Raw genomic sequence first — 27,966 nt, forward strand, 5'->3', positions numbered from 1 at the left:
AAACACACACAAAAAAAAAACGGTCAAAAAGTTGAGAAAATATCCAATTTTATTGAATAGTCATAGATCGTATCATATTACGTGTCATCATACGTTATGATTTTCACTTTCAGTATAAACTTTCCCTTGAATAGCCAGACATTCTCGTTCAAACATGAAAAGCAACGGCGTTCATGTTAAACTGAACTAGTTTCCATAATTCTTTCAATCTAACAGTAACAGTACTTCAAAACCAGCCTCTTTTTTTTCTTTTTTTTTACTGCAGTAGGAGTTATTTTTAATTAGTAACATGCTCAAACAAAATAACTGGGACATGTTTTAATGATGGGAGAATCAATCCTCCCTCCCTCCCCATTGACTGGGTCTCCAATAATCTAGAGAGGGCTGGATTTCAAGTGGGAAAGGTAGGGGGGGATGATTGCAATATATTGAGTTCAAATTCCCTTTCATCTGATCTGTCAACACATTCTACATGTTAGATACATACTTTCAAGTTTCGAATGAAGACCAAAACAAACATAATATACATATATACAGAGATATACAATCTTACGCGATTGCCCTCACTTCCTGGTAGACCAAGTGTAATGGAAAGCATGTGGTTTTAAGCAAAGGCCCCAAGCCTAGACTTGCACGTGACATCTAATTAATAGCGCTGATTTAATGCTTTGTTTTTTAAAAAACATTTCAAAATAAAAGCCCATTTGGTGAAGTGTCATATAGTGTTCATGATTGCATTGCAAAGGCACGGGGGGATGGGTAGAGTGCTTGTCCTTTGCTGCTTCCCCAAGCTCTGATAGGTCCAGCCGCAGTGGTCATGTGACCCTGCGGAGGGCGGTAAGTGGATCTAAACATGGTTCCCATTGGCTGTATCTCCGCCGCCCCGCCAGGTGTTAAAGAAAAACAAAACTAACGCTACAAGTGTCTGTCGCACAATACGAAACGTTAACGCATTCCACCATTGGAAACCTCAGAGTATTGAACTCCTCCTGGTGGGGACAGGTAGAGGCTTAGGGTAGGAAGCAGCCAATCAGAGGGGGTCAGACGGTGGTGGACTTGTGGGGGGGGGCACTGGAGGGCAGTGAGAGGCGGAGCGTCTCCCCGTCGTCCTCGCCGTCGCTGTCCGTGTCGTCCAGGTTGGGGTGGAGTCGGATGCGCCCGGGGCCGATGCCCCCCAGCCTGCCGCCCGCCAGGACGGCCCCCTTGGCGCTGTCCTCGTCCGACGAGTGGTAGGGCTCGCCGACGCCACTGCCGCCCGTGTAGTGGTTGACGATATGGATGCCGTCATAGGAGGGCTGGCCGGGCGAGCTCCGCTGGCCTTTCAAACAGCAGACCTGCACAGGCGGTATGACACTGTTATGATGGCAGCAAACTTTATTTATACGGCACACTGCCGACAATACACTTAATAGTTCACAGCTAAGGAGCCCCGAGACTGTCCACTAAAATCTGTCACTAAGAAACCGTCTTCTACCGCCTTTTCTGGTGGAACAGGTGCTGTTTCTGATCTCATTTGGTGCTTTTAACATGGTATGAAACATAAGCAGGGTGATGGGTTTGATGCCTGTGGTTGGACTCGTACGTGTTTGGTTACTAGTAAAAAACATATCCGACAGCAACTCTGACAGTGGCCAACAGTAACTTATGAACTGTATTAGATATTGGAATATAAAAATAAGCATTACATCAAACACCCTTATATTGTGCCAGAGCGTCTTCCATGGCTGACATGTTTGTTGTGGATGCACACTCCCCATGCAAAAACACGATGAGTGTCCATCACATTGGACGAGCAGTCGACACTAGGGGAGAGGAGCCACTGTCAGGAACATGCAATACAACCTCATTCAGATATGAGAGGTTATAATGATGTGAAGTCCATGCAGACGTAATGGCACTATTCTCATTCAAAAGGAGGTACTCTGGTTTAAACAGATGGGGGATTTAACCTGGTGATGGGAGGGGGGGGGGGGGGGGATACATGGTGACCTGTAATCAGGCAACAACTTACCTGGAAGAGCCTGCCATGTCAGACATGTATGGAAAGAGTTATTCAGATGGAAAGTTTAGAGAAGCCTACATCTGACTACTCTTGTCAAGATTAGTCAGATCAAAGAGCAAAGATCTTATCCGTGTTTATTGCATCATATTTTGCCATTATCTGCAATGTTCTATCCACTGTGGCTGCTACAACACCGGCATATACCTTTTGGGTATATACAATAAATTCACCTTTAACACAGCATATTCTGACTTCGATTATGGTAATCAACATTTCCAGCAGAGACGAGAGTGTGTGTTTTAAAAGAAATAGGCAGGAAAAAAACCATTTCCTTCACATTTTGCACCCCCTCACCACAAACACTTAAATCATCATGACACATACTTAATGTGCATAACAAGAACAGAAATACACAAACACGCACACACACACACACACACACACACACCCCCCCCCTTCCACGCCCACCCACCCGCCTTGTGGACCAAAAGTGTGCACACATGCATGCATGTGCACACACATGCTGACCAGTAGGTAGGTGGTGGGGGGAAGGAAATGGCTTGGTTGCAGAAAAGTGCACGGTATGATTTATTGCACATGACTAACCGCAAGCCTTCAAGCTTGTGTTTTCACCTTTTAAACCTTCTCCTCTATGGGTTGAACCGAGCGCCCCGCAGCAGGAAGTCGATAGGTGTAGTTTACATTTCTCTAACCTGATCTGACGGGACGGGAAATAAATCCCATCAGAGCAACTGGGACATATTTTCCAATCTTGGGGACGTCATGGAATTTATCGTTAATTGGGTGATTATACTAGATATGTTGATACTTTGGGAAATCACAAACGTTATTAATAACATTGTTAAATCGTGGTAATCAGTTCTTTTAAATGTTCACTGATTACTTATTTGTATTGTTGACTCATTAGCTAGCCCTAGCTCCCAAAACATTGAAACATCTGCAAAAAAGGGGAGGAGATCGAACGCAATTATCCCTTGGTGAACAACACCAACGGTATGTTTTTGTCTCCAGAGAGCTACAACGGTGGTTCTCACCTCATGTTTGAGCTCTGCGATCTGGTCTTTGAGGTCTCGGATGTACTGCCTGGAGTCTGTGTGGTTCAGCTGGCCTTGCACCTTCCCCTCCTCCTTCTGAAAAGAGATAAACAACAATACCTAATAAAAGCATCACTAAGCACAAAACACAACAACAACGTTACTTAGAAGCGGTTTGGCCTGCCCCAAAAAAACACACCATCCACCCAATAGAGAAGGGGCTGAGGTCTCCTAGGATATGAAGCACAACAACATATCCGCTCTACGAAACACCTGGTGTTTTCAAGTTCTGCCAATAATCTGTGGCCTCAATGGGGGCAAGATTGTCCTTCACAAGGCTGTGATGGAAGCAGGCAGAGACGGCCAGTGCAGAACCCTCTCCAATGGCTGACATTTCAGTGGGGCCCCCATGCTTCTGGATGGGAGTCGTTTGTGTTTGGTTTCCTCCCGGGGCCCTGGGGAAGAGGCTGACAGCCTGGCGGTTAAACGCCACGCATGTCACGTCTCAGCGAAGACATCTGCTGGCGTTGGAGGCCAACAACTAACTTTAAACCTCAAATCACGTTCTAGAACCTGCGGCTTAATAGCAGAGGTCAGAGAGAGAGTGTGCTTTAGCCCATGCTCACCACCGGGGAAGCCATGGCCAGCCTTTCTGCAGGGGCGTGGCGTTCAGCCAGACACGAGTCCACACAATTCTACACTCTGCCATTAACAACCCAAAAATAAAGATGCTTTTTTTCTCGATCCCTGCGGTGAAGATGGGGGTTGAGCCTGTCATTTCTCGATAGCGTTTTTTTGAAGAGCAGGAATCTAAACAGGTTGTGTTATTCCAAGCATCTGCGTTGCTTTTGAGGTTTCCTCCCTCCAAAACAGGAACGATAATGGGCCAGGCAGTTAATAAGACTTCCTTGTACTCAGCTATGTGAATCAGCAGGTGTCAGACTGCTGGCAGGATCTCCAAACGTCTCTAAGTGATGACTTTCCTGTCTAAAACAGGGAACTGCTGGGCCTCAATCCTAATCTTTATTTCTGGACACTCACAACCCAAAACACTATTAAATAACCATAAGAAACCAATCAGATTCACAGAGTTCCAATAAAAAGTATAATGAGGAGAAAACTAAGAAACCTTGGATTTGCAAACACTTAGATTGGACGTCACGTTTTAAAAGTTTGTGTGTTTGCATGTTTTTTTCAGCTGTTCCAACAAGAGCACCATACTAGGAAAAACGTATCAAACGCAGGATATCACCATATCCCTCACAGGCTGAAAAGAGAAGTCTAAATCTGTGAGCAGGTCACAGAAACCTCAACTAAATCATGCATGTCAACTTGAGAGTTCACCGTCTCTGTGGCAGGGAGGAAGTGGTTTTCAGCTCAGAGTACAGATAGCAGCGTTTTAGGTCCCTCCTAGGCAGTGCAGCAGACACAACTTCTCCCTCCTGCTCCTTACAACCAATCCTCCTACTCCGTACCCCTTTAAAAATACCCTCTATCACTCTTACATACGGTGTACCCGTATGAATCACAACATCTTATTTCCAGCACAGGTCATGTTGCTACATATTGGAAGCTTTCGTGAACAGGGCAACATCAAGCATGTGCTGAGAGACAGACAAACACTGTCACTGCTGTGCATTACTATACATACATATACATTTATTACATTACTATCATGCACACAGCATCAAATAGAAACAACAAAGTTTAAAATTACCCTAGCCCACAAGGTCTGCCATGCCATGCGCTTAAATGTAATCCCAAAGTATGTCAACACAACATATCTCACAGCAAACTGTTACTACTAGCTCCAAATCACGGGCGGTTAGCAGAGTGTGCAGCCTTGGGTAGGAACATTTTTTGAGAAGAGTGTTGGGTTTAGCCACAATAGGGATGATAGGGAAACCAAACCACAGATAGTCTCACCTCAGTACCACCTGCAATACCACCCTCAACAATCTCTTGTTCATGTGTGCACGAGGTGAGTGTTGAGGTGAGTCTGTGCTAATGTGGGTGTGGGTGTGTGTGCCGGCGGGCTGGTTGGTGGTTCAGCATATGATGCATACTAACATGCAAATATAGCCTTGAAACACAATAACAGGGAATGATTTCTGTTATTATTAGGGTTGTAATGTCTGACTCATTCAGATCCTCAAAACACGGTGGTGGTCGTGTGGGTTTGTTGTTAAGGCTAGAACCAGGTAACCAAACCACAGACCACATGCTGTAGATTGTTTATTTCGACACGAGCGAAGAGCAGGGGATTTCTTTTGGTAGGCGTTTAATCTTTACTCCAGATCACAAACATGTACAGGGTGTCATGGATAGACTGAGTAAGAAGTTATTATATCTACCTACACACATGAGCATGCACACACACAGACCGACCTGCAAACACGTGCATGTATACATCCACACCTATACACATGAATGCACATCCACACCTACAGACACGCCCCCACGTGCAAGCACACATCCACACCTATACACATGAATGCACATCCACACCTACAGACACGCCCCCACGTGCAAGCACACATCCACACCTACACACGTGCATGCACACATCCACACAAGCTGAAATAGACCAATTCAGTATTTCTTTCTGATTGTGATGTTCCGAATTGGACAAAACCTTCCACAATCTAACTGTATTACCTTTATTTTCTATTCCTTATGTTACTGGACTAACGTTTGTTAAAGGCATGAAGACAAAAAAGAAAACGTATTTACTTATCATCAATCTCTTAATGTCATGTTAATAAAATGTCATGAGCATTGGGTTATACAATTTAAAGACACATTTTACAAATGGATGAACTTATGTATTATGTTAAAGAAAGTTTCAGGTTTTCTAGACGGAAAATGATTGGTTGCTTCTTCTAGGTCAATATACCAGCCTTCAGGAATTGGCATCAAACCGACATCACTTATTCTTTATTCGGAAAAAGGTCTTTGTTGTGCGAGTATTATTTGTTTCAGCTTGGGTGTTAATAAAGCAGGCATGTGTACATTTGGCTATCCCTCATTACAAGCAGTGCAACAGTTGCCTGGGTGTAAATACTGGTGTCAACTGGTGCCTGATGATACATTTGAGCAGGAGGTTATAAAGGAGGGCCAGGGATAGCCTTTTGGGGGTTTGGCAAGGGCTATTTTCAGATGTGATTTCATTATAATTAGTGCTGTCAGTTTAACGCGTCATTAACGGCGTTAACGCAAACCAATTTTAACAGCGTTAATTTTTTTAGTGTGCGATTAACACGCTTTTGGCTTGGCAAACGTTGGTAGTTTTTTCACCTGCTGTCTAGCAACAACTAGCCTAGTTAGAAAAAACTACAACACCATACCGGATCTAGATACACTGGAAACAAAGCAACAAGCACGCCACACAAACTTGTTGGGGCAAGCAAGGATACGGAGCGGGTGAAAAACTCCTTAAAAGTGTGTGTGTGTGTGTGTGTGTGTGTGTGTGTGTGTGTGTGTGTGTGTTTGTGTGTCACTCTGTTCGAGCCTGCACGAGAGTTCAATGTTGTCATTAGCTGTTACGTTTTTCTGACCAATCGCAGTTCAAGACCCACCTGGGCTGTACCACTTCAGGAGGGGGCGCTCAGTTACTCCACTACTATTACTGTCCTTCTCAACACTCTCTGATCTCACTAAAAGGCTAGCAGCACTAAATCAAGGGATATTTAGAATAGAAAAAAATGTGTGATTAATCGCAAGTTAACTATGACGTTAATGCGATTAAATATTTTAATCGCTTGACAGCACTAATTATAATACTTGTTTTCATTGTGAAACATATTTTGGATTATGGTGCAAAAAACATTACTACAATCTTTAAAAATTCTTGTTGTGCATGATACCTAATATTCATCATTGTGCTTGTGTTGTAGGAAGTAGGAAGCACACTCAACTTTGGGGCTGTAGAGTGATGTTGGGGTTTTTGGGGTTTGAAAGGTTACCTGGATCTCAAGCTCAGAGATATGTTGCTGCAGCTCCGCCATGGCTGCGATGTTGTCAGCCTCTCGCAGTCGGACCGCCATCACCTCCTCCTTACTCTGTGCAGAGGACAACAAAAATAATACTCAACCAACGATCAAACCTCAAAATTCTCCAGCCTCAATCAAATCTCAAAATACTGAAATCACCAATCAAACCTCAAAATACTCCAGCAGCGACCAAACCTCAAAATACTCCAGCACCAATCAAACCTCAAAATACTCAAGCAGCGATCAAACCTCAAAATACTCCAGCAGCGACCAAACCTCAAAATACTCCAGCACCAATCAAACCTCAAAATACTCAATCACCAATCAAACCTCAAAATGCTCCAGCACCAATCAAACCTCAAAATACTGAAATCACCAATCGAACATCAACTCGAACCAATCTAAATAGATAACTAAATCATTTAAACATTGACTAATTCTATAGAAAACGACATCAACCAAATCACCATTGTTTACATTTAGACACTGGACCCTTAAACATGCCTTTTGAATTAACTGTGTTGGATGTTCGGGCAAGTGATGGGCCCACATAACCATCCATCCAAACCGACCATCGTCCAGGCTAGACGTGACGCCTTGCTGTTTAGTTTTATGTAAAGGGGAATGGCCCGCAGCTATCTGCCTGTTAAATATTTGGGGAATTTTAAACGTGCCGTGTGATATCAAATCAGAGAGCTCATCAAATAAAATCTCCAAAATAGAATAAAAATTATCTGTGTGCATGTGTGTATTACCCTGTGTGTGTGTGTGTGTGTGTGTGTGTGTGTGTGTGTGTGTGTGTGTGTGTGTGTGTGTGCGCGTGCGTTAGTGAGAGTTTTAGTGCTCAGCGTTGCGGAAGAGCAGTTGAACAACATCAGTGTTAAGATAGTATCTCAGCAGAAACCAAAAAGCACAAAAATACTGCTTCCTCCAGAGACTGGATATCCACCTTATCAGGGCGCAGCAGTTTAACCAGAACTGATTTTTTTTAACCAGACTTACCAGCTGGTGATAATGATAAATTGCACCATTATCATACACAATTAAGGCTAAATGTTAATAACCATTTACAGCTTATAGTTAGACCATAACATTGGATATTATGATAGACCAGGGCGGGTCTTCTCTGTCAGGTCTGTAGGTACCTTGCACTGGATCTCCGCCTGCTTGCGTTTGATCTCCTGCAGCTGCCCAGTAAGCTCTTTATTCTGGGTGGTCAGGGTCTGAACGCGGTCCTGTGAGGCCCGTCCCTCCTGCTCCGCTCGCCGTAGCTGGTTGCTGTGGATTTGGCTCTGAAAGGAAAGGAGAGCGAGGTCTGCTTGAAAATATAACTGGAACGTTAAAGAACGCTGGGGCCCCCTAGTGGTGGTTTTGTGAAGATGCAACATGTATATTCGATTCATCCATCCTCTATCCAACTTATTCCTTGTCAGAAGGATTAGAGAGTCTACACTCATGTGATCTAATATATTCCAGAAAGAAATTAATTCATTGTTTGTTGCTGATTTTACATCAATACCGATGTTGATGTTATACATTAACATCTTCAATATATATACTTTGTTTAATGGTTCAGCCAATAAGAGAATTTATTTATCAAATCCTATATTCTCAAATTTACATTTACATTTACATTTAGGGCATTTAGCAGACGCTTTTATCCAAAGCGACTTACAATAAGTGCATTTGTTAATCAAATGACATCTATGCTACATTGCTACATTGTCCCACTCTCATATACTGTATTGCTTGCAAAATTACACAGACACACACAGCAACACTGTGTGTGTCTGCCCCGAACACCCTGCAGAAAGACTGAAAACTATCGGAACTGATCTCATGTGTTGCCTTTGGCTCTTTACTGAATTACTTACTTACTGGACATTGTACCTGGGCATAATTCCTCACTTGAATTCCTAAACTTTCTTTTAATTGTGTGTTTTGTTTGTTTGAAACAATGTATTGTCTGTTGTATGCTGCCCTCTTGGCTAGGTCACCCAGATTTGAATCTCAATGGAGACTTTTACCTGGTTGAATAAAGGTTAAATAAAACCAGAAGGAAAGCGTGGCGATGCCCGTCTCGAAGCGGTGTACCTGCGTCTCCAGCTCCATCATCCTCTGCCGGGTCTCCCGGAGCTCGGCCTGGGCCTCGGCCTCACGCAGCCTCACGCTCATCAGCTCGTCCTGGAGCTCGCCGAGCGCGTTCTTCCGGGGCGCGTCCTTCCAGCGGCCCGTGGTGCGGGCCAGGTGGCGCTGCCAGTGGTCCTCCAGGTCGCGGACCTGCTGCCGGAGCTCCTTCAGGCCGGTCAGGGCCTCCGCCTCCCGGAGCTTCGTCCCGATCAGCTCCTCCTGCAGCCGTGCCACGTTGGTGTCGTCCGGCAGGGACGTGTTCCTCTGTGGAGCGAGGGGGGGAAACCGGTCAGACCGGAAGGGTTTTCAATGGCAACATGGGTGCGAAAAATCAGGTCCCTGCCAGAGGGCTCAGCTGGGAAACTATTAAAGGGTTAGGGTTACCACAACAAATAAACAAAATGAAAACAAACTATAAGCGTTCGATCCGTAGTTTGTTTTCAGTTTGTTTATTTGTCAGACTAGGAAACTAAATCTGGTTGGTAGCTTTCATAACCAGCCAAGTGTTTGTTTGTGATGTCCAAGAGTCCACAGCATCAAAACAAAAAATATTATGGCCAACATCATTGGGGCATTCTGTACTACGGCCTCTATCACTAATATAAAGCCTACATCCCACCCTAACACCCATCCCCAGAACCAGGCTGACTCTTAGATTTGACTGGGTAGTTGTGTTGTGACGATGGAAACAGTAGAGGGTTGAATAATGTAAACAGCTGACGTGCAGGATCAGAGAACTCACCCTCTCCATGTCCAGGATCTTGTCCTGCATCTCTTTGAGGGCACACTGGGACTCTGCCTCCTTCAGCCTGGCCTGGACAAGCTCTCTCTCCAGCTGGAGGACGGCGTCCTCAGAGTAGCGCGCGTGCACCTTCTACAACACAGACAACAGGACCAGCGTTAAGGCTCCTTCATGGACAGACAGACAGGAACTGGTTGATGGCTTATTGATTGCAAACCACTAATTCCGTCAATACTATCAAATCATTTGATCTGGTTGTTTGATGGTCTTCCATTTTGGTAAACAAAATGTAATGCTTTTTTTCATGTGTTTTTGTATTTAGAGAAAAACAATTACCAGGAGGAAATAGTAGTATTAATGAAATAATGATCATACTAGTACTGCTTAGAATTATATTCTTTTCCCCTCGTTGTAGTCTGACTTTCGGGCTATGATGTGAGCAATGCAGCATTTGTTCATAGATGTGTACATCAGAGAACACCCAGCCCAAATGTTACCTTGTAAATGGCAGTAAAATCACTAAAGTATAACTTTACCACAACTTGGTACGTTGTTACCGGTAGGGCTACTCTATTATACACTGCGTTACGTAGAAACAACTCACAAAAAATCAACGCAAGCATATGGACATTCCCAACATGGACGTTTGGGCACAGCAAACTCCTTGACATTATGGATGCAAAAATTGACACCCTCCATTCAGATGACTATTTCATGACAGGACATTGTGCAGCAAATTATGTGAAGTGCCGTATCGAGTGAGCACATCAGCATCATGAATCTGTCCATCAATAATGCACCAGACCAGCCGAGAGTCTCACCAGCAGAGTGCTCAAAGAGTTAACCCTCTCAGAGGGCATGTTTCTCCAGCACACATCTGGAGCGGCGGGTTAAGTGTGGAACAGCGTGTCCCAAGTTTAGGTCATGAATGCAAAACATGTGCTTAACATCATTATGTATAGCATAACTATGCATAACGTCATAGCGCTTTGGCTCCGCTTTGCAATGGATCCACGCATTCCACTGCTAGGAGACTGTTGCTAGGCAGCCGGTTTGGCTTCTCCGTTGGTGGAGAGAGAGAGGGAGCGAGGAGGAGGGTGAAAATTGTTTTCTGATGTAGTCCCGTGATCCATTGACCTAAATGTGATGAACTATTTAAATTGTTTCATTGCATCTTAATGATTATAGGTCTTAACAGAGCTCCACCTCAACACACAAGGGAATCCCTCTAGGAATGCTGACCAAATGCACAATTATATGTTGATTTGAGATCCATGTTTTGAGACAGATTTCATCACCATCATCACATTTGCAAACACAACACCGCAAACCATACACACCATGCACAGTATATAATCTATCCCTCTAGCGAACTGGTTCAACGAATCTCAACACAAAACAAACTACAATCATGGTCGCTGGTGCAGTCCCCCCAGCACACAGAGAGGAGCAGTTTTTCCTTTGGGCCCCTTCGTGTGGGGGCCCCTGGGGTGTGGGCTGGGTGGACCTGGGGCCCTCCTTACCGCTCGGGGCTGCTGGGTCTGCTGCAGGTGCAGGATGGCATTGGAGGCCTGCTCCAGCTGAACAGAGAGCTCCTCAGTGTGCTGCTTGACAGTGGACAGCTCCCTCTTCACCAGGTAGTTCTCCTCCGCCTCCTGCGCTCGAGTCACTTGTCCCTTTTGGACGTGAACCGCCGTGATGGAGGGGCGTGGTTTGCGGGGAGCAGGGCATGATGGGAAATGGAGCCGAACGGATGGAGCAATTTCGGTCAAATTAAAAAACAAAACCAGAAGGGGCGCTAGAGTTTACGCACATGCTCATTGTCTTTTTTTTTCTTCCGTTATTTCATTGACGGATTTGGGTGGTTTAATTCCTTGTTTGTGTTTTGGTATTTTAAACATGCAGTAATCCAGAGTCACATGCATTTACTGAATAAGCCATAACGTAACAATCTGATTTGCTTTCATTTTTCTATTTCTTTACATCATGGTCATCTATTTTGCAATCGCTGATCAGCAGTTTTTTGCCATTAAAGAGGAGAAATAATCCAAAGCATGCAACAATTAAGAGATTGTGTAGAAAAAGAGAGAAAGGTGCAATATAGGTGTGGGGAGGGGAGGGGAAGAAGAGAGAGAGAGAGGGATACAATAGAGAATATACCTGGATCAACCTATCTGCCAAGGAAGCACTTTCCTACAAAACAGGAACAAGAACAAGAGACACGAGAGACAGAATCCAGAGGGCAGTTTAAAACACAACACAGAAGAAACACACAAGTGCACAGGTAACAAAACATTATGTTCCTTTTTTCCCCTCATCCACATTCACCTCCAAACACACTCATAGTTTGACGGGGAGAAAAAGAACATGGAGTTTGATGAAAGAGTGAGAGCGGGCTGGTGAGAAAGCATGAAATTGGCAGTGGGGATGGCAGTGAGAAGTGGAGGCAGGCAAAGCATACTACAGCAAAGAGAAGGGTTTTGTCGGATACCGTCTGATACCAGCGTTACATCATCAAGGTTTATTAGTCATGCTGTTTTAGTAATCTCTAAAGACCTTCACATTAAACCGTTGGACGTTAGTGAGAAGGGATGCTTTGGCTCCGGAGAGCAGCCATTGTGCTACAAACAGGCCTGTCGCAGTCAGACACGTTTCAACATCCGTCATGGAGGACATCCTTGCTCCCCAGAAGAACCACCTCATGCACAGTGGCTAAGCCAGGCGGGTGAGGGCGCATGTGGGGGCACAACCATGCGGACGGAGCATCGGTGCATGCAGTGCTCCGGAATCATCATCTCAAAGCGGATTCAGCCCTTTCGCTTCCTCAACACGCTCCACAGCAGCCCTCCAGGCAGGTTGAGTTAGCAGCATCCAGGGGGATTACACAGACCGTTCCCCGGCTGGAAGTGTCTGAAGCCGCACCAAGCACTTGCATCCCCAAAGCTTTTCCCGCTTAGTGGCCACACCACACAGACTCTCCACCGCACCATGTTGGACTTGTAGCCGGAACACTTTGATGAGCACATCCCCACAGTTAGTAAAAGACTTCATGTCCCGTTTGGACGGTTAATGCATAACTGCTAATGCATAACGGTTAATGCATAACGGTTAATACATGATGCACATGGGGGCATTCATGTAAAGGGTTAGGATGAATGTGGATGGTTTGTTCACAGGTGTCCATAGCAGCAGCTCATACAGTCGTGGGTACGGCAGGGCTGTCAGGGAACCAGTGGATGTACTTACTTTCTCCAGAGTGTCAATCCTTTGCTTTAGGAGTCTGTTCTCTGTCCGCAGCCTCTGGAAAGTCACACCAAGAACACAAGGTTTCGGTACCTTTCCACGTCTCAGGAACACAACGTTTAAACACACCTACACACACCTGTGAAGTCCGATGGACTTCCCACACCATACCTTTATTTCAACCTGTTCTTCCATTTCTTTAGTTTTGATGGTAGTGTACTCTTTCTCTAACCTGAAAACACAGATGACCACAACGTTTACATGATACCAAATTGAGCATTAGGCAAATCAGACGGTCTATTCCATGAAACAGATGGCAGGTGGTGCCTGAGGTGAATGAACTGACTGTGTTCCCAAAGTAGGATTAGACCTTTGTTGTAGTTTAAAGGTTTAATTGGGCTTACTTCTTCATCTTCTTAGCATTGTACTTGACTTGGTAGGCAGCCTGGATGACCTTGTCAGGGCCGCTGTCCAGCTGGTGAGGAATGACCCTCTGAAAGTGCTTCAGAGGAGAGAACATACCAGAGAGTCAACCAATAGAGCACAGGCACACTAGTCGATGTAAAATGAATACAATCAAATGTCAAATGGAATCACAATAGAGTAGAAGACATGCGTTGTACCTGGAGCATTCCCTCCATGTCTAGCTGTATGAGTTCTGCATGGTTCATCTGGAGAATAGCTAATCCCACACGAAACACAATCTCCAGACCCTGGTTGGAGAGACAAGCGACACAGTTCAGTATCAGAGGAAACGGGTCTAGAATACCACGGGATTAGCAAAACATACATGCAATATAAAGGACTTGGATTTTGAATAAAGCATTTGGTTTAGCCAGCAGGTGGTGCTAATGGGTCTTTACAGTAGTTTCTGTCCAGTGTTCAGTGAAATTCGATATTTTGTACAGCAGAACCTCTAGCCCACAGCAGTATAGTTGGTTCTTCATGCATACAAATCAGGCAATAAGAAACCTACTGATCAGCATTTCATTGACTATTTTACCTTTGTCCTGCTTTGTTAATTAAATAGAAATGGTAAATGGACTGCATTTATGTTGTGCTTTTTTGTAACCAGTGGCCACCCAAAGCGCTTTGCAATGCTGGCTAACAATCCCCCCTTCATGCACACACCGTCATCTCACACCGACGGCGGCGTCAGCCATGCAAGGCGACAGCCAGCTCGTCGGGAGCAGTTAGGGTTAGGTGCCTTGCTCAGGGACACCTCGACACTCAGCTAGGAGGAGCCAGGGATCAAACTAGCAACCTTGCGGTTACCAACCAACAAGCTATTGCCGCCCCAAACTAGTGCTGGGAGTTCAACAGGTAATGCAACCAGACCAGTTTGTCATCAGGATCCACCCATTTCTATCAGTTATGTCCGTGGAGGCGGACATAACAACAGACCTCGCACATGAAGATGTCGAAGATCCTGGTGGCTACGGGCAGTGGGAAGTTGGTGAGGAAGATGGTGAGGAACCAGGAGGATGCGTACATGGAGGTGTGGAAACTCTGGGCCTGGAAGTGGATATGGAGCTCTGGGAGGTGCTCCTGGGGAGGACCAAAGAAAGCATGAACAAACTGCCAGCCAAATGGCTCAAAGTCACTCCATTGGCTATAGAGACAGAGGCATAGATGGCCCTTATTATTCCCAGTGATTGAAAAGAATGAAAATGAATGCAGTTTTAAAGGATGAAATAATTCGATAATAATCAAATTGCCAACACGTTTTGGAACCGGAATACATGGAACTGGAATTTCTACTATCTACTAGCGCCTACCTGGATCATAGATTCAAACTGATACATGCAAAGGCCCAGCTCAGCCATAGTAGGCTTGAAAAGCTCCCGTAGCCTGTAGTCCTGCATCAGCTTAACAAAGACGCAGAACGCCTCCTCTTCCGGCATCTACACATAAACAACAAAGGGAAACACTGAATAAACCACAAAAAAGAAACCACATGAAACAATCAATCATGCTAATACTTTTGGACAATTTTTTTTTCCTGTGTGTGTGTGTGTGTGTGTGTGTGTGTGTGTGTGTGTGTGTGTGTGTGTGTGTGTGTGTGTGTGTGTGTGTGTGTGTGTGTGTGTGTGTGTAATTATTACCTGCATCAGCAGCAGTCCCACAATGAAGGCGCTGCCCTGACAGTAGCCCACCTCACGGTCCACCAGGGAGTAGGCCTGTATCACAGCACAGCATGTTGGATTCAAATATACTTCAGGAAGAACACACTGCGCCGGAGCACAGGGTCCTGACCCAACGATGGAGTCCAGTATATGTTGGGCTCAGTGATGACGGGCTGAAACACAACAAATGGTGTGGATCCAAGATGGAGTGTCCATGGAGCTCCGTGATGACACGCAGCCACACAGCACAGGATCTGGATCCAAGATGGGGTCCAGTCGAATTAGAGCTCAGTCAAGACACACGGCAACCACAAACATGGTCTGGATCCAAGATTGAGTCACTTAGAGCTCAGCAATGACGCGCAGCATTACAGCACAAGGACCTGTATCTGGCTAATCCCCATAACACAAAAAAAGACTTTCCGACAACCACTACCCCCTCTCTTGTTACCCATCCTCTAAGAGGCCATTGGTCTAGTCGGGGATAAATGAACCGGTTAAGGACCAGTTATTGAGTCATTTCTCAAGCGAGAGGTGTGTTCAATAGTTAACACACAGTATGACTAATAATGTAACTTTCACTGTTTTACCACAGTTGAATCTGCAAATGAATAATAACATACTGCTAATATCATGACTTTATTTATATAAAAACAATATAACAAACAATGTTCTCCTTCTTGTATGGTTCTTCCAACCATAAATATACAATAAAGACGCTGTTGCGGACCTTCATGACGTTGAAGAGCACCTCCTGGCCCAGGCTGTCCTTCTCCCTGAAGAACTCATGCTCGGGGTAGGTCCGGGCGATGTCCCGGCGGATCAGCTTCTCGCAGGGCGACGTCATCTTCAGCAGCTCCGAGTACTGGTCCTTGATGGGCATGTTCTGGGCGTTGCACAGCAGCTGCCACACGATGGCCCTGAAGTGGTGCGGGATGCCCTTCCTCACCATGTCCTGAGGGGGAGAACCGCCGCGTTCGTCAGGGTCAGGCGACAGACCCCTTCGGATCCACCTGGTGGGCCTCTTTCCCCCGTGGATATGGTCAACGTTACTCCCTCCGATGACCCGTGATGTTAGCTTGTTAGCTTGTGTGCACGCGTGTGTGCTTGGGTATACTATGTACCGTCATGACTATTGGGCCACGTGTTCCAACTGGTCAAAATGCAATTTTCCATATCTAAATATAATGTGTTCAGCGATGCCATTTACTTTGAATGATGTTGGTTTTTCTGCTGATGAGTCACGATCAGTCTGCTCCCTCCACAGGAAGAGGGCTGAAGCAGATGTTTGTGTGTGTGTGTTTTTGTAAGGGCGTCTGTGTGGGAAATACATCTGGTCTATCCAGGGTGCATCTGGCACAGAGCATCACTGCCTTTCAGCAGGGGTGGGGGTCTGCTTCTCTCGCTCTGTGTGTGTGTGTGTGTGTGTGTGTGTGTGTGTGTGTGTGTGTGTGTGTGTGTGTGTGTGTGTGTGTGTGTGTGTGTGTGTGTGTGTGTGTGTGTATGTGTGTGTGTGTCTCTACTCTCTCGCTCTGTCAAAAGGTCAGTCTATCTCTTTCTCCCCTTCTTTCCCACCAAGGTCTGTGGAGACAGGACAAGCCTTGTTCTGAAACAAAACAGCCTCTCGTTCTTTCTCTAACTCACTCTCCATCTCTCTCTCTATCCCTCTCCAGCTGAAGCTGTATTTAAGGTTAGATGTGAGAGGGGGACACATATTGAGAAGGACCTATCTGTTCCTCTGCTACATAACCCTTTTGGCTGCCACAGCATGACAACACCAGACCTTGCTGCTCCACCAAACAGAGTTAAACCTGATAGTTATACTGTGCAACAAACGTGACATCAGAGAGGCTCGCTCTACTATAGCAAAACAGCAGAGGGCGGACCTTGAATCAGCAACACTCGTAGAGGAGAGCCATATACAATCTGAACTAATTGATGCTGACTAGCAGGGTCCACAGTTACAGCTTTACCTGTGTCATTATGAGGTATCATCATTACTCAAAGGTTATGCCTAGCAGGTTTAAAAATAAACAGTGTACGCTGACATTGCAAGAAAAGTCTGGGTTCTCTATCTATTTACTGTCATTTCAGCAGTGGATGGTATTTTTTCGGACGGTTGCTAGGAATTCAGAGGGCGACGAAAATGCTAACCACCATGATTCACTTGGGGTGGATCCACATCCCAGCTCCCCGGGTCACTAAACGTCCATCTGGGTGAGCCTCGCCTGGTTATGTGCCACCACACCCAGGCCTAGCATGACTCGTCGCTATAACTCCTTACTATATACTTCCTCCTTCACGATTAGCCAAAACAAACCCTCCCGCTGCCTACCCTTCCCCACTGATACGGTTCTACACCGTGAATATACAACCGTTGAGCTACCACCACACACGCAGCCTCAGGGGACTGAACGCAATCTATCGTGTCCAGCAAGGGGCTAATCTAAACTTAGCTCCAAAATGTCAGGAGCTAAAATAACACGTTCAAGGGCACGGCGCCACGGTTGGTGTGGGTACCAAGATAGCCAGCAGAATGAGTTTCCCACCGGCAGAGTAAACAACAAGGGGGGGGAGTCCCTTGGGGCCCTCCAGGTGTTTGGACCATGTGGGCAACACAGGGCAGAACTAAACAAAACTATTTTACTGTCCGGAAATATAAGGCACATTTTGTTCGCACTTACTTTTTATCTTAAGATTAAGGCAGTGGCTTCAACACAATAACCGTAACGTGACGAACCATCTAGGAAAAGTGTTCTTTGAAACCTCAGGAAAGGGCAGGCTCTTTAAAATAGTCTGCAGGTCATTGGATCAACCGTCTGTCTAATGAATTCAAGAAGATTACAGCAACAGGCAGAAATTTGTTCTGATGAAATCAGCACAAGCATATCAATCAAATGATAATCACACATTTTGATTATTGCCATTGAAAGTTAATAGGTAGAATGGGCTCTGTGTAGGCAGCATACCCGATTTAAGTAAACCTCTGGGCTCTTGTTCCTCTAAGCTCATAACAACACGCTAAGCTACACGCAGCTGACTCTCATCCCCACACTGACTCAGTGTCACGTGCACACTGGGTGAGTCAATGTGTACGTCAATGTGTGTCTGCCTGCTATGCTAGCATGGATTTCTGAATTGTGTCTCCATGCAGGCATGTGAACTTGGGTCTACAATGAATGTGTGCGTTTACATACCACATGATTTATGTGAATGTGTGTGCCGGTGCATGGTCATGCATTCGTGTTTGACTTTTGTGCATGCGTTTGCAAACTTGTTTCTCATAAAGAAAGACAAAGAAAACATGTTCATTTGTCTGTCTGCATGCCACTCAGGTGTGCTAGCCTGTGCGTTTGAGCCCAAGCGTGTGCATGTGTGTGTGTGTCTGTCTGTCTGTCCGACCGTCTGCCCTTGTGCACATGGTGTGTGTATCCATGTGTGGGACCATGTGTGTGACCATGTGTGTGACCATGTATACTACCATGTATGTGCGTGTGTCGCCGTCACGTGCGTGTCTTTCCGTGTGTGTGCATCGGTGTGTGTTCGAGCGGCCTTTTACCCTGAGCTGCTTGTCCTTCTTCTTGCGCACCTCCTCCCACTCGTTGACGATACGCCCCCAGAGGATCCAGGTGTCCTCCTCCAGGTGGGACAGGTTGGAGGAGGCCGAGGAGCTGGACACCAGCGACGAGCCGCTGTTCCTCCGCGAGCCGTTGACGGAGCGCAGGGACTTGTGGTCCGTCTCCAGCAACCTGCCGCACAGTAGACCAAGAGAGAGAGCATTAGCAAGAACCACCAGTGCAAGCATTACAAACCACGACCCCTACCACTCTAGTTCTTGCTAAACTAGCATTACAAACCAGAACCAGCAGCGCTTTTGTTGTTCTTCCAGTACTAGCATTACAAACCAGAACCATCAACTCACCCTGGTATCTACAGTACTAAAATTACAGACCAGAACCACCAGCGCTATTGTTGTTCTTCCAGTACTAGCATCACAAACCAGAACCATCAACTCTCCCTAGTTGCTACAGTACTAGCTTACAGACCAACCCCATTCCTCTCCCTAGTTCCTTCAATGCTTGCATTATAAACAGAACCATTACCTCTCCCTAGTTCCTTCAATGCTTGCATTATAAACAGAACCATTACCTCTCCCTAGTTGCTACAGTACTTGCTTACAAACCAGAGCCATTAGCTCTCCCTTGTTCTTGAAAGATATTGGATACATAAGTGAACGGTTAGGCAGCAAGTCTTACTTCATTGGCACATTATTCAATCAGGAGAGCACTGCCCATATTTGTAGAGTAGCGCTTAAATGTTATAAAACTGGAATAGTGTATTTTTTTAATTTAAGACTATACAGGGGTTGCTATTCTGATAGGACTATGCCAGTGGTTAACATATTTCCTAGACCAGATGTACAACTCTTAATCATATTACACTTATCTATTATCACAGAATGACACGCATGCAAAGTTCAACACCCAATCAGTGATTCTTATTACATACAGTCAGCATCTAATGTTGACTTTGAAGCAAATGACGGTAGAATGGATTCATCTAGTACAACAACTCGTGTGTTTTGTCCAGTAACCAGAGGCCAGGACAGAGCAGTGAAGGTGGCAGACACATTTTTAGAATAGCAGATACTAGACGGAGCCTAAAGAGATTAACCAGGCCCCGTGGAGTAACAGGGCAGAGACGGGCCGTCTCTTCGTACGGAGCCACGGACCTCTCCATGTCTGACACACAAAAGCCTGGACACTTGATCTCGGAAAACACGGCAGAGAGCGCTCAGGCCAGGACGGTGACGTTGGCGGAGAAAAGCTAGGGTTACGGCCCAATCTAGGTCGAGGGGAGGGGAGGGGTACACGGGGAGCAGACACACCACGCATGCAGTCTCAGGAGCCATGAGAGAAGTCCATTCGCGGTATGTCTGCTTGAGTTCAAGAAAGAACCTACATACAACAGTGATGCAGTGAACAGCGATACAGTGAACATCTAAACTACAGTGAATCAGTGAAAAGCTAAGCTACAGTGAACAACAAAAGTACAGTGACACAATAATCATCGAAATTACAGAGATATAGTGAGCTGCTAAAATATAGTGACACAGTGAACAACAAAACTACAGTGACACAGTGAACATCGAAACTACAGCGATACAGTGAGCAGCTAAACTACAGTGACCTCCAAACTACAGCGATACAGTGGACAGCTTAACTTTAGGGATACAGTAATCAGTTGTGCTACCGTGATCCATCAAACAGCTAAACTACATTGATACAGTGAACGTCTAAACTACAGTGAACAGCTCAACTACAGTGATTCAGTGACAGCTAGAAAAAACTGTGAGCCGCTAAACTACAGAGAACATTTGAACTACAGTGAATCAGTACATACATGTATCTAAACTACAGTGACACAGTAAACAGCTACACTTCAGTGATTCAGTGAACATATTAACACCACTGAAACCCGGAACATCTAAACCACAGTGATAATGATGAGCTAAATTCCAGAGAACAGCTCAACGTTTTTAGCAAAGCAGTGACCAGCCAAACTACAGTGATACACTGAAAAATCTAAACTAGTAGTGATGCATTGAACGGCTTAACTACAGTGATACGGTTAACATATCAACTACAGTGACACAGTGAACAGCTAAACCACAGTGACAGAGTGAACAGCTAAACCACAGAGACAGAGTGAACTGTAAAATGATGGTGACACAGTGAACAGCTATACTACAGGGATACAGGGAACATCTAAACTACAGTGACACAGTGAATAGCTTTACTACAGTGGGTCATTTACTGACCGACTCGCTTATGTATTCACCAATGTCATCGTCAACTGGCCTATTCGTTAAACAAACAGGGCCTGTTACTGCTCTACAACGTTGCTATCACTTCATCTCCTCACCATATCTCAACTGCCTTACAGAACCTTTAAGTCGCTTTTTCACATGGTCATCTATCAATGCTTGTCATTTTAGATTTGACTACAATCGGATAAACGACGACAAAACTAGTAGTGTGGGCAGCAACATGTGAAAACTGCATTCACTCGGCGTGGAACTTTCCGCTAATAATTCACCTGTAGATAGCCTTGAGTGTTTGTACTGGACTGGCCGGCAGTTAGCACCAGAAAGAACTATGCTTTAAACTGAAAAATAATATCAGGATCGACGCTTTTGGAAATACTTTTAGAATAAACTTTTGAGTTGTGGAAAAGAATCAAAGGCAAACAGAGACAAACCGAGGACTAAATTGTCCCCCAGGGTGACAGTTTTACTGCTCTTTCTTCACTCTTTCCCTCTGTAATGAAAATAAATCTGAAGTGCTATCCAGAGAAAACATATACACTGTCCTTACCAAGAGAGACTCATGGTGTGTTCATTTTCAAGTTGCTTTGTAGGAATTCCTCAAGAATTAACAGATTTTAAAGACATGAACACGGCTGTTATTCTCGTCTGAGTGTCTTATCTACTCTGTAGGGTACAAAGGCCTTCCCAGAACACACACACACGCGCGCACACACACACACACACACACACACACACACACACACACACAGACACACACACACACACACACACACACACACACACACACACACACACACACACACACACACACGCACGCACACGGCAAAGGGGGGAGGGGAGGGGGGTTGAATGCATGACAGCATCTGCGGTTCATTACCAACATAACCAATGAGTGTAGCTCTTAACTGCTGTGGTTAATAACAGTCTTATAAGAAGGGAACAAAGTGAGTGTGGTAAGCTAAGATCACACAAAGTAGTAAGACGTGTGCTAGTGAACAAGCCCAAGCCTCGGCTCTACTTGTTGAGGCGAAGGACAAGGGGTGAACAGGGGCAGTGTGCTGAGGCAGCATAAAAGGCACTACTTCCTGTGGGCTGGAGGGGGGTTCCCGTTAAGAACACAGACATTAGAGACCAATGAGGATCCCTCTGACATTTCCTCATCAAAATGATGAATTATCCTCAGTTGGGGGTTTTATTGCATAGTCGTCATTTCCCCCCCACACCCCCACCCACGCAGAGGGCCAGACGATGAGCGCCTGACCTCCACTGTGAGGGATCGCTCTGTAACACACAGCGCCCCAGCCTGTTACCCTCCTGGGCCAACTGTTTAGCACAGTCCGTTTCCATGCCAACACTGAGAGTGCACTTTCTACGGGTGAGAGCCACAGCGGGGGGATATAATTCGGGAGACCGGGGGAAGGAGGGTTGAGGCGGGGAGGGGGGGAGCCGTCTCCTCCGTTCAAAGGAGCCTCGAACACTTGGGGAACTGTGAACACTGGGCAGCCCGTTCCATTAGTGATGTCATGGCTGAACGACCCAACGTGTCCAGTGAGTTCCATTTAGTGAGGTCATAGCTGACCCTTAAGAGTGGGCTGTAGGTTCTGTTCATATCTTCACTAATATTGTGCTTTGGCTCAACAAAGCATTAGACAATATTTGAGATACTCTACCTAAAATTTACTTGAATCTAAAGTTCCTTTAAATAGGACCCTGAATATTTTGTCCCATAGGATTTCCTCTCACGATTGTCTGCCCTTACAAAGACACAGAACCTCTAGCCTTGTTGGTCTGGATCCAACTACCACGGTCCCGTCAAAGCTACCCAGTTGGGTCAACGCCACCACTGCGAGAGGGAGGGAGCGATGAAGCGAGAGCCTAAGAGATGGCGAGAGAGAGAGAGAGGGCAGTCGGGGAGAGAGCTGGCCGCTGCGGCTCACCTGTTCTGTTCCTCCAGCTTGGCGAGGAGCTCTACATCGTCCGGGCTCAGCTGGTTGGAGGAGGTGGGCGACAGGCCGGGGGAGGAGAGCGAGGTGGAGGGGGTGGTCTGCAGGGTGGTGGGCGGGGCCACCGTGCTAGCCATCTGACTGACTGAGTTCTTTACCCATGAGAGAGTAGAACTCAGCTTGCCTGCAACCTTGTCTGTCGCCACCTGTCCATGGGAACAGAAGGTACTGTTTATTACTCACGTTATATTACCCGCTATCTTGGACTTTGTTGGATGGACAAAATCATATGAAAAGTGGTTTCGGTCAAAGATCTCAAACGTCCGGGAACGAAAGTCACAAGTATAGTAGATAGTTATTATATGGTTTACTTAAAAGTACTGTTCAAAACAGTGTGTGGATATGAAAACGCAGTCTCTTCTTTACAGCTCTGATCTATTAGGTCACCATATACCACATTCAATGACTTTTTGAAGAAAGAACAGGGATTAGGTAAAAGTACTTTCACTTCTCAAGTGAGGTCACAAGTGGGTCTACCTTCTAGTAAACTCAATTGAGTAGTGAAACGTCTCACTAAGGTATTGAAAATAAAGTATTTCCTGAAAATCCGACATTTATCCGTGGACAAAGGGGGCTTTAACAAACAAAAAAATCACATGATTTCTTCCAACTTCCCTTATTTTTTTTATTTCAAAGTTGAAAAACTAAGCAAAAATGGTGCTATGCTAGTGTCAACTAAAACCTGCTAGTAGTGTGACTCATTTAGTGCCCTGAGAAAGCCCTCACCTTTGCCGGGAAAATAGAAACACCCTTAATGTAAGGGTAAATAGAAACAACTACTCACCGACAAGTCTGTATATTCCTGCCTGAACAAAGACCACCCTTCAAATCACAGAGGACCACTACGGTCCATTAACCGTTAGCTCCAAGGGAGTCCTGCCTCTGTCTCAGTGTCCAAGGTGTGCTGCCTCCGAGTCATACGCAGATCACACTGTCTGGAGAGGTCAAAGGGCAGTGTTCAAACAGCGTCACCCGCCTAAACACTCCCAGAGCACCGAGGTCAGCCTACTCGATAGTCAACACCACTGTTTTATCCATTTCATAGGGCGGCGGAGTCACAAGATTTACATTCAGAATGATGTAGAAGAAGTCAAAGGCAGATTCAGTATTCATACATAAACGCAAATATGATGTGTATATGGTTTATATTAGATATACGGACGATGTCGACATGTTCTGACGGTATTTTGGACTGGCCAAGACGACAGAGTACCTTGACCTAGGTCCATTTACAGTGGATCAATAGTAGTCCTCTAATGGTTGTAATCAATAGTCAGCCTCCAGCTTGCCACTGAATCAACCCACTCTGACATCCCAGCGCTAAAGCCACACACCACTGAGCATGTCAAAACGGAAGTTAAAAGCTAAAAGCTAACATTATCCCACTTTCAATGAACAATTACTCCCGCTTCTCTGCAACATCCACAGCACAATTGGAAAAGAGTGAGGGTTGGCATTTCACGTTGCATGATATTGACCTTTATCCTAAGGAGGGAGGATGAAAAGACAGAAGGCTGCTTTCTAAATATTTGAACTTTTCAAGCCAGCAAGAAGAGGTACATCCTTATACATTGTCATATCATCATGAATGTATTTACGTCTTTAACTGTGTTTGATCCTAACTGTGTGAGACAGGGCACCTATCAAGTCAAGACGAGAGTGGGGACCAGAGTCAGGAGGCCCATATATCAGTTAGATGTCTGGTTTCAGGTGGTGCGGGACTGCAGTCTGTTCACTTATTGTCAACTGTGAGCAAGGGAGGCGCTGGGTCAGACTTTCCCATAAATCCCGGACGCCTAGATAGCTTCCCCTTCTCCCTGACAAAAGATCCAGGAGAGAGAGAGAGTGGGTAGGGGGCCCCAGGGACACTGTGTGCATGGGTAATGAGCTTCACAGTAGGCCTGGCTCCAACACCCTCGTAGGGTAGGGGGAAGCACAGAACCCATGAGTCATCCACAAGGACTAGACCTTCCTCTTTCTCTAGAGCCCAGTCATGTTCCCTGTTAAGTATCCACCCAGGAGTAGTAGTAGTAGTAGTAGAAGCAGCAGCCATGGTAGGTAGGTAACATGTAGTTCTACCTAGACTGTGAACTCTACACTAGGTTTTATTATCAATCAAAATCAAGATATATTGTACTGAATTAATCCAAGATGAGAGACGTGGGCTGTTTCTGCAGGACAAAAGGACTTGCAAGTATGGCTGCAAGTATTATTTCTGCAGAAATGTGAAGTTTATTTTTTGTGTTTAATTGACAAGACCTTACAATCTCTCTCCGTGTATCACATTACAAGTCAAAACAAGAAATACAAATTAGATATAGAACTCTGAACCAAATACTTCCAACACCAGCAAAGAGGGATTTCTTCCTTTTTTGTTTTACTCCAAGGGAAGCACATTCTTCCCGTTCATACTACAATACCAGCTCAATATATGCTATAGTAGACGATAACAGGACACCGATAATAATGACCACAATACCTCAAGTCAAAATGGTCTCTGTCACAGTTATCTGGTCTAGGATGAGATTGGAGCCAAGTTTCTGGGGGAAGGTTTGTCTTTTGGCAAGTTGTGACAAGCAAATCCTTACACTTTTATCTCCACGCTCAGAAACACTCCCCATTGTATGCCCAAAACCCTTGGGAATAGTTTGGCTTTAACTACAGGGCAAGCATATTCACTAGCCCTCCATTACTCTCCATTATATCGACGGTTAGTCCAAAAAGGGTAGGCACATGAAGTGCAAAGAAGTGTGCTTTGCAGTCTTTGTTTGGAGAATGTGATCCTATGCAATAAACACGAGCCAGTCGATGAAGGCGGATCAATGAGAATTCAGTCTCATATTTAAACTCACTAGTTCAATACAAGGCCTTTAGACACGTTGTATTTTAATAACCATAGAGTCAGATGGGACGTACTTGTTTCAAACTTTGCCGTAGTTTTTCTAATTATATGTGAAAGAGACTCTTTGTGGTCATTGAATGGGGATCTGCAGAACTGGGCGTAGAAGCGATTTGTTGGTTTGAAATCCTGACCGACCGCAACTTGGTTAAAGTTTTGTATCGGTGTTATGAGCACAACGTTATCAAATTGTTCCGAAAATAACATCAGTTAAATGCCAAATGAATAAAAGCTCGATGCTGAGAGTTACTTGGCAGAACAACATCAAGCACAGATTCAACAGTCTGCCTAATAGTTAATTAAAAAGCACAAAGTGAAAACTAACTGCGGAATATCTAAGTTATAAAAGTACCAGACGAATAATGCAATCTACCTAGATCCGCTCACACTGTCTCTCTAGGAACAACAGCAGACGTGTTGCCTGAGTTGGTGTAATTTATCTGCCTGTTGTGTTTCAGCAGATAGACGGATCCTTCGTTACCTTGACGCGTTTTCCACCGACCAGGACAGACGTTACTTCCCATCCAAGGCCGTGTGTTTCCACTCAATACATTGACCAAATAGTCTAGAAAGCGTTCTGTTTTGTAAATTAGACTAGCCCCTGATGCTATCTGGGAGCTAGCTAGCTTCTTGAGCTAATTTCCACACCGACTCCTGAGTGCTGGACGTGGAGGCGAATACGTGTACACTACACAAACGTACACACACAAACAGGGAGATACTGGAGCCGAGACGGACGGCGGCCTTCCTCGATGTTTACATCCTACTGAGCATGCGCCCCCTGGCTACACCGCGCGGCGCTACCGCCATCTATTGTTTATCCCTCAGACAAAAAAAGACACATAACAGCTCTTTACTGAATTGGATTAAAATCCAAAGGAGCCCAACCCACAGCCTACATTGTAAATAGATCATTTTTCATTGCAGTTATGTGGGTGTGTAACACAACCCTGCCTATTCAAAAGTTCAAACCTGGATATTAAGCAGGTAATTGCGATGAATAATAGTTTTCCCAGAAACAGATCAGATTGATTGAATTTAATCCGGATTAATACCATTGATTTCCTCCTTGTAACACATAGTTATATACAGAGAACGTTGAAGGGACAAAGTGTACTGTTTCAGTACAGGTGCATTCATTCAACATAATGGAAAAATAATCCTTTAGAATTTGAAGTAGTGAGGGATAAGAGGTTTTTCTTTTTTAGCAGGCTGGTCTAGAAGTAGATTGGGTGTTGAACTCCCAGCCGAATGGTGTACTGGGTTTAATCAACAAAGTCGGCCACCTCACTTCTAATAATTCTTGAGCAAGATGCCCCCTGACCTTTACCATTAATGAACTGTATCTGAATTCACTGTATTCATTTTGGGTAAATGGGTCTGCTGAAGAGTTAATATTACTTAGTCACATTGATTGTTTGACACCCATCGATTCTCTGTAGTTTTAGTCCACGTTGTGAAGATCTTTATCTTCCTCCAGTAACAGTGGCGTTTCTTACCTGGGATTGGGGAGTGAAGATAGAAGAGGATGGCCGGTCTTTCATAGGAAAAAATATATTCTTGATGAAAGAATATAGGCATGCAAAGGCTTGTCCAAAAAAACTCCAATACAGTTACACATTTATATTTATCTAAAGCATTACAATTCTTCCTTTGAGGGAGGATGAATGGTGAAAAAATCCATGTAAAAATACAATCTTTGCAATCCTGACCTCCACAACAAACGGTAGGATACTCATCTCTGAAGGGCTCTAAACATTGTAACGTCCCGACAGCCACTGTAGCAGCTCCTCTAGTTAGTTTTCATCTGAACTCAACACCGTGCTGCAGCCACACGATCTAAACATCCCTGAAACATCCAAGCGCACAACCAAGCCTCATTCCCACAGGCAGATGCAATCAAACCAAATTTTCTGGTTTGACAAGGGAACTGATGCAGGTGAC

General features: G+C 45.1%; 1 protein-coding gene across 6 annotated transcripts; it reads right to left on the minus strand.

Annotated features, from left to right (window-relative positions):
• Positions 1-42: 42 nt before the first annotated feature.
• On the minus strand, positions 43-27,793 carry evi5b (ecotropic viral integration site 5b). Of its 6 annotated transcripts, XM_079740545.1 has the most exons (20): positions 26,504-26,715; positions 23,908-24,058; positions 23,058-23,269; positions 18,850-19,039; positions 16,021-16,245; positions 15,270-15,344; positions 14,943-15,068; positions 14,569-14,712; positions 13,788-13,877; positions 13,569-13,666; positions 13,336-13,396; positions 13,168-13,221; positions 12,082-12,114; positions 11,445-11,597; positions 9,922-10,053; positions 9,144-9,443; positions 8,195-8,341; positions 7,023-7,118; positions 3,058-3,153; positions 43-1,334 (listed from the first exon to the last, which is right to left on the minus strand). In XM_079740545.1, the coding sequence occupies exons 3-20, from the start codon at positions 23,198-23,200 to the stop codon at positions 1,041-1,043; spliced, it is 2,457 nt and encodes an 818-aa protein (XP_079596671.1). In that variant the 5' UTR covers positions 23,201-23,269; positions 23,908-24,058; positions 26,504-26,715; the 3' UTR covers positions 43-1,040. The 6 variants fall into 6 exon arrangements, with proteins under 6 accessions (XP_079596671.1, XP_079596668.1, XP_079596670.1 ...); XM_079740542.1 differs by lacking the exons at positions 23,908-24,058; positions 26,504-26,715 and adding an exon at positions 27,522-27,793; XM_079740544.1 differs by lacking the exon at positions 23,908-24,058.
• Between the last annotated feature and the right edge of the window lie 173 nt (positions 27,794-27,966).

The sequence above is a fragment of the Pollachius pollachius genome (assembly GCF_949987615.1).
Source record: "Pollachius pollachius genome assembly, chromosome: 7".
Lineage (NCBI taxonomy): Eukaryota > Metazoa > Chordata > Actinopteri > Gadiformes > Gadidae > Pollachius > Pollachius pollachius.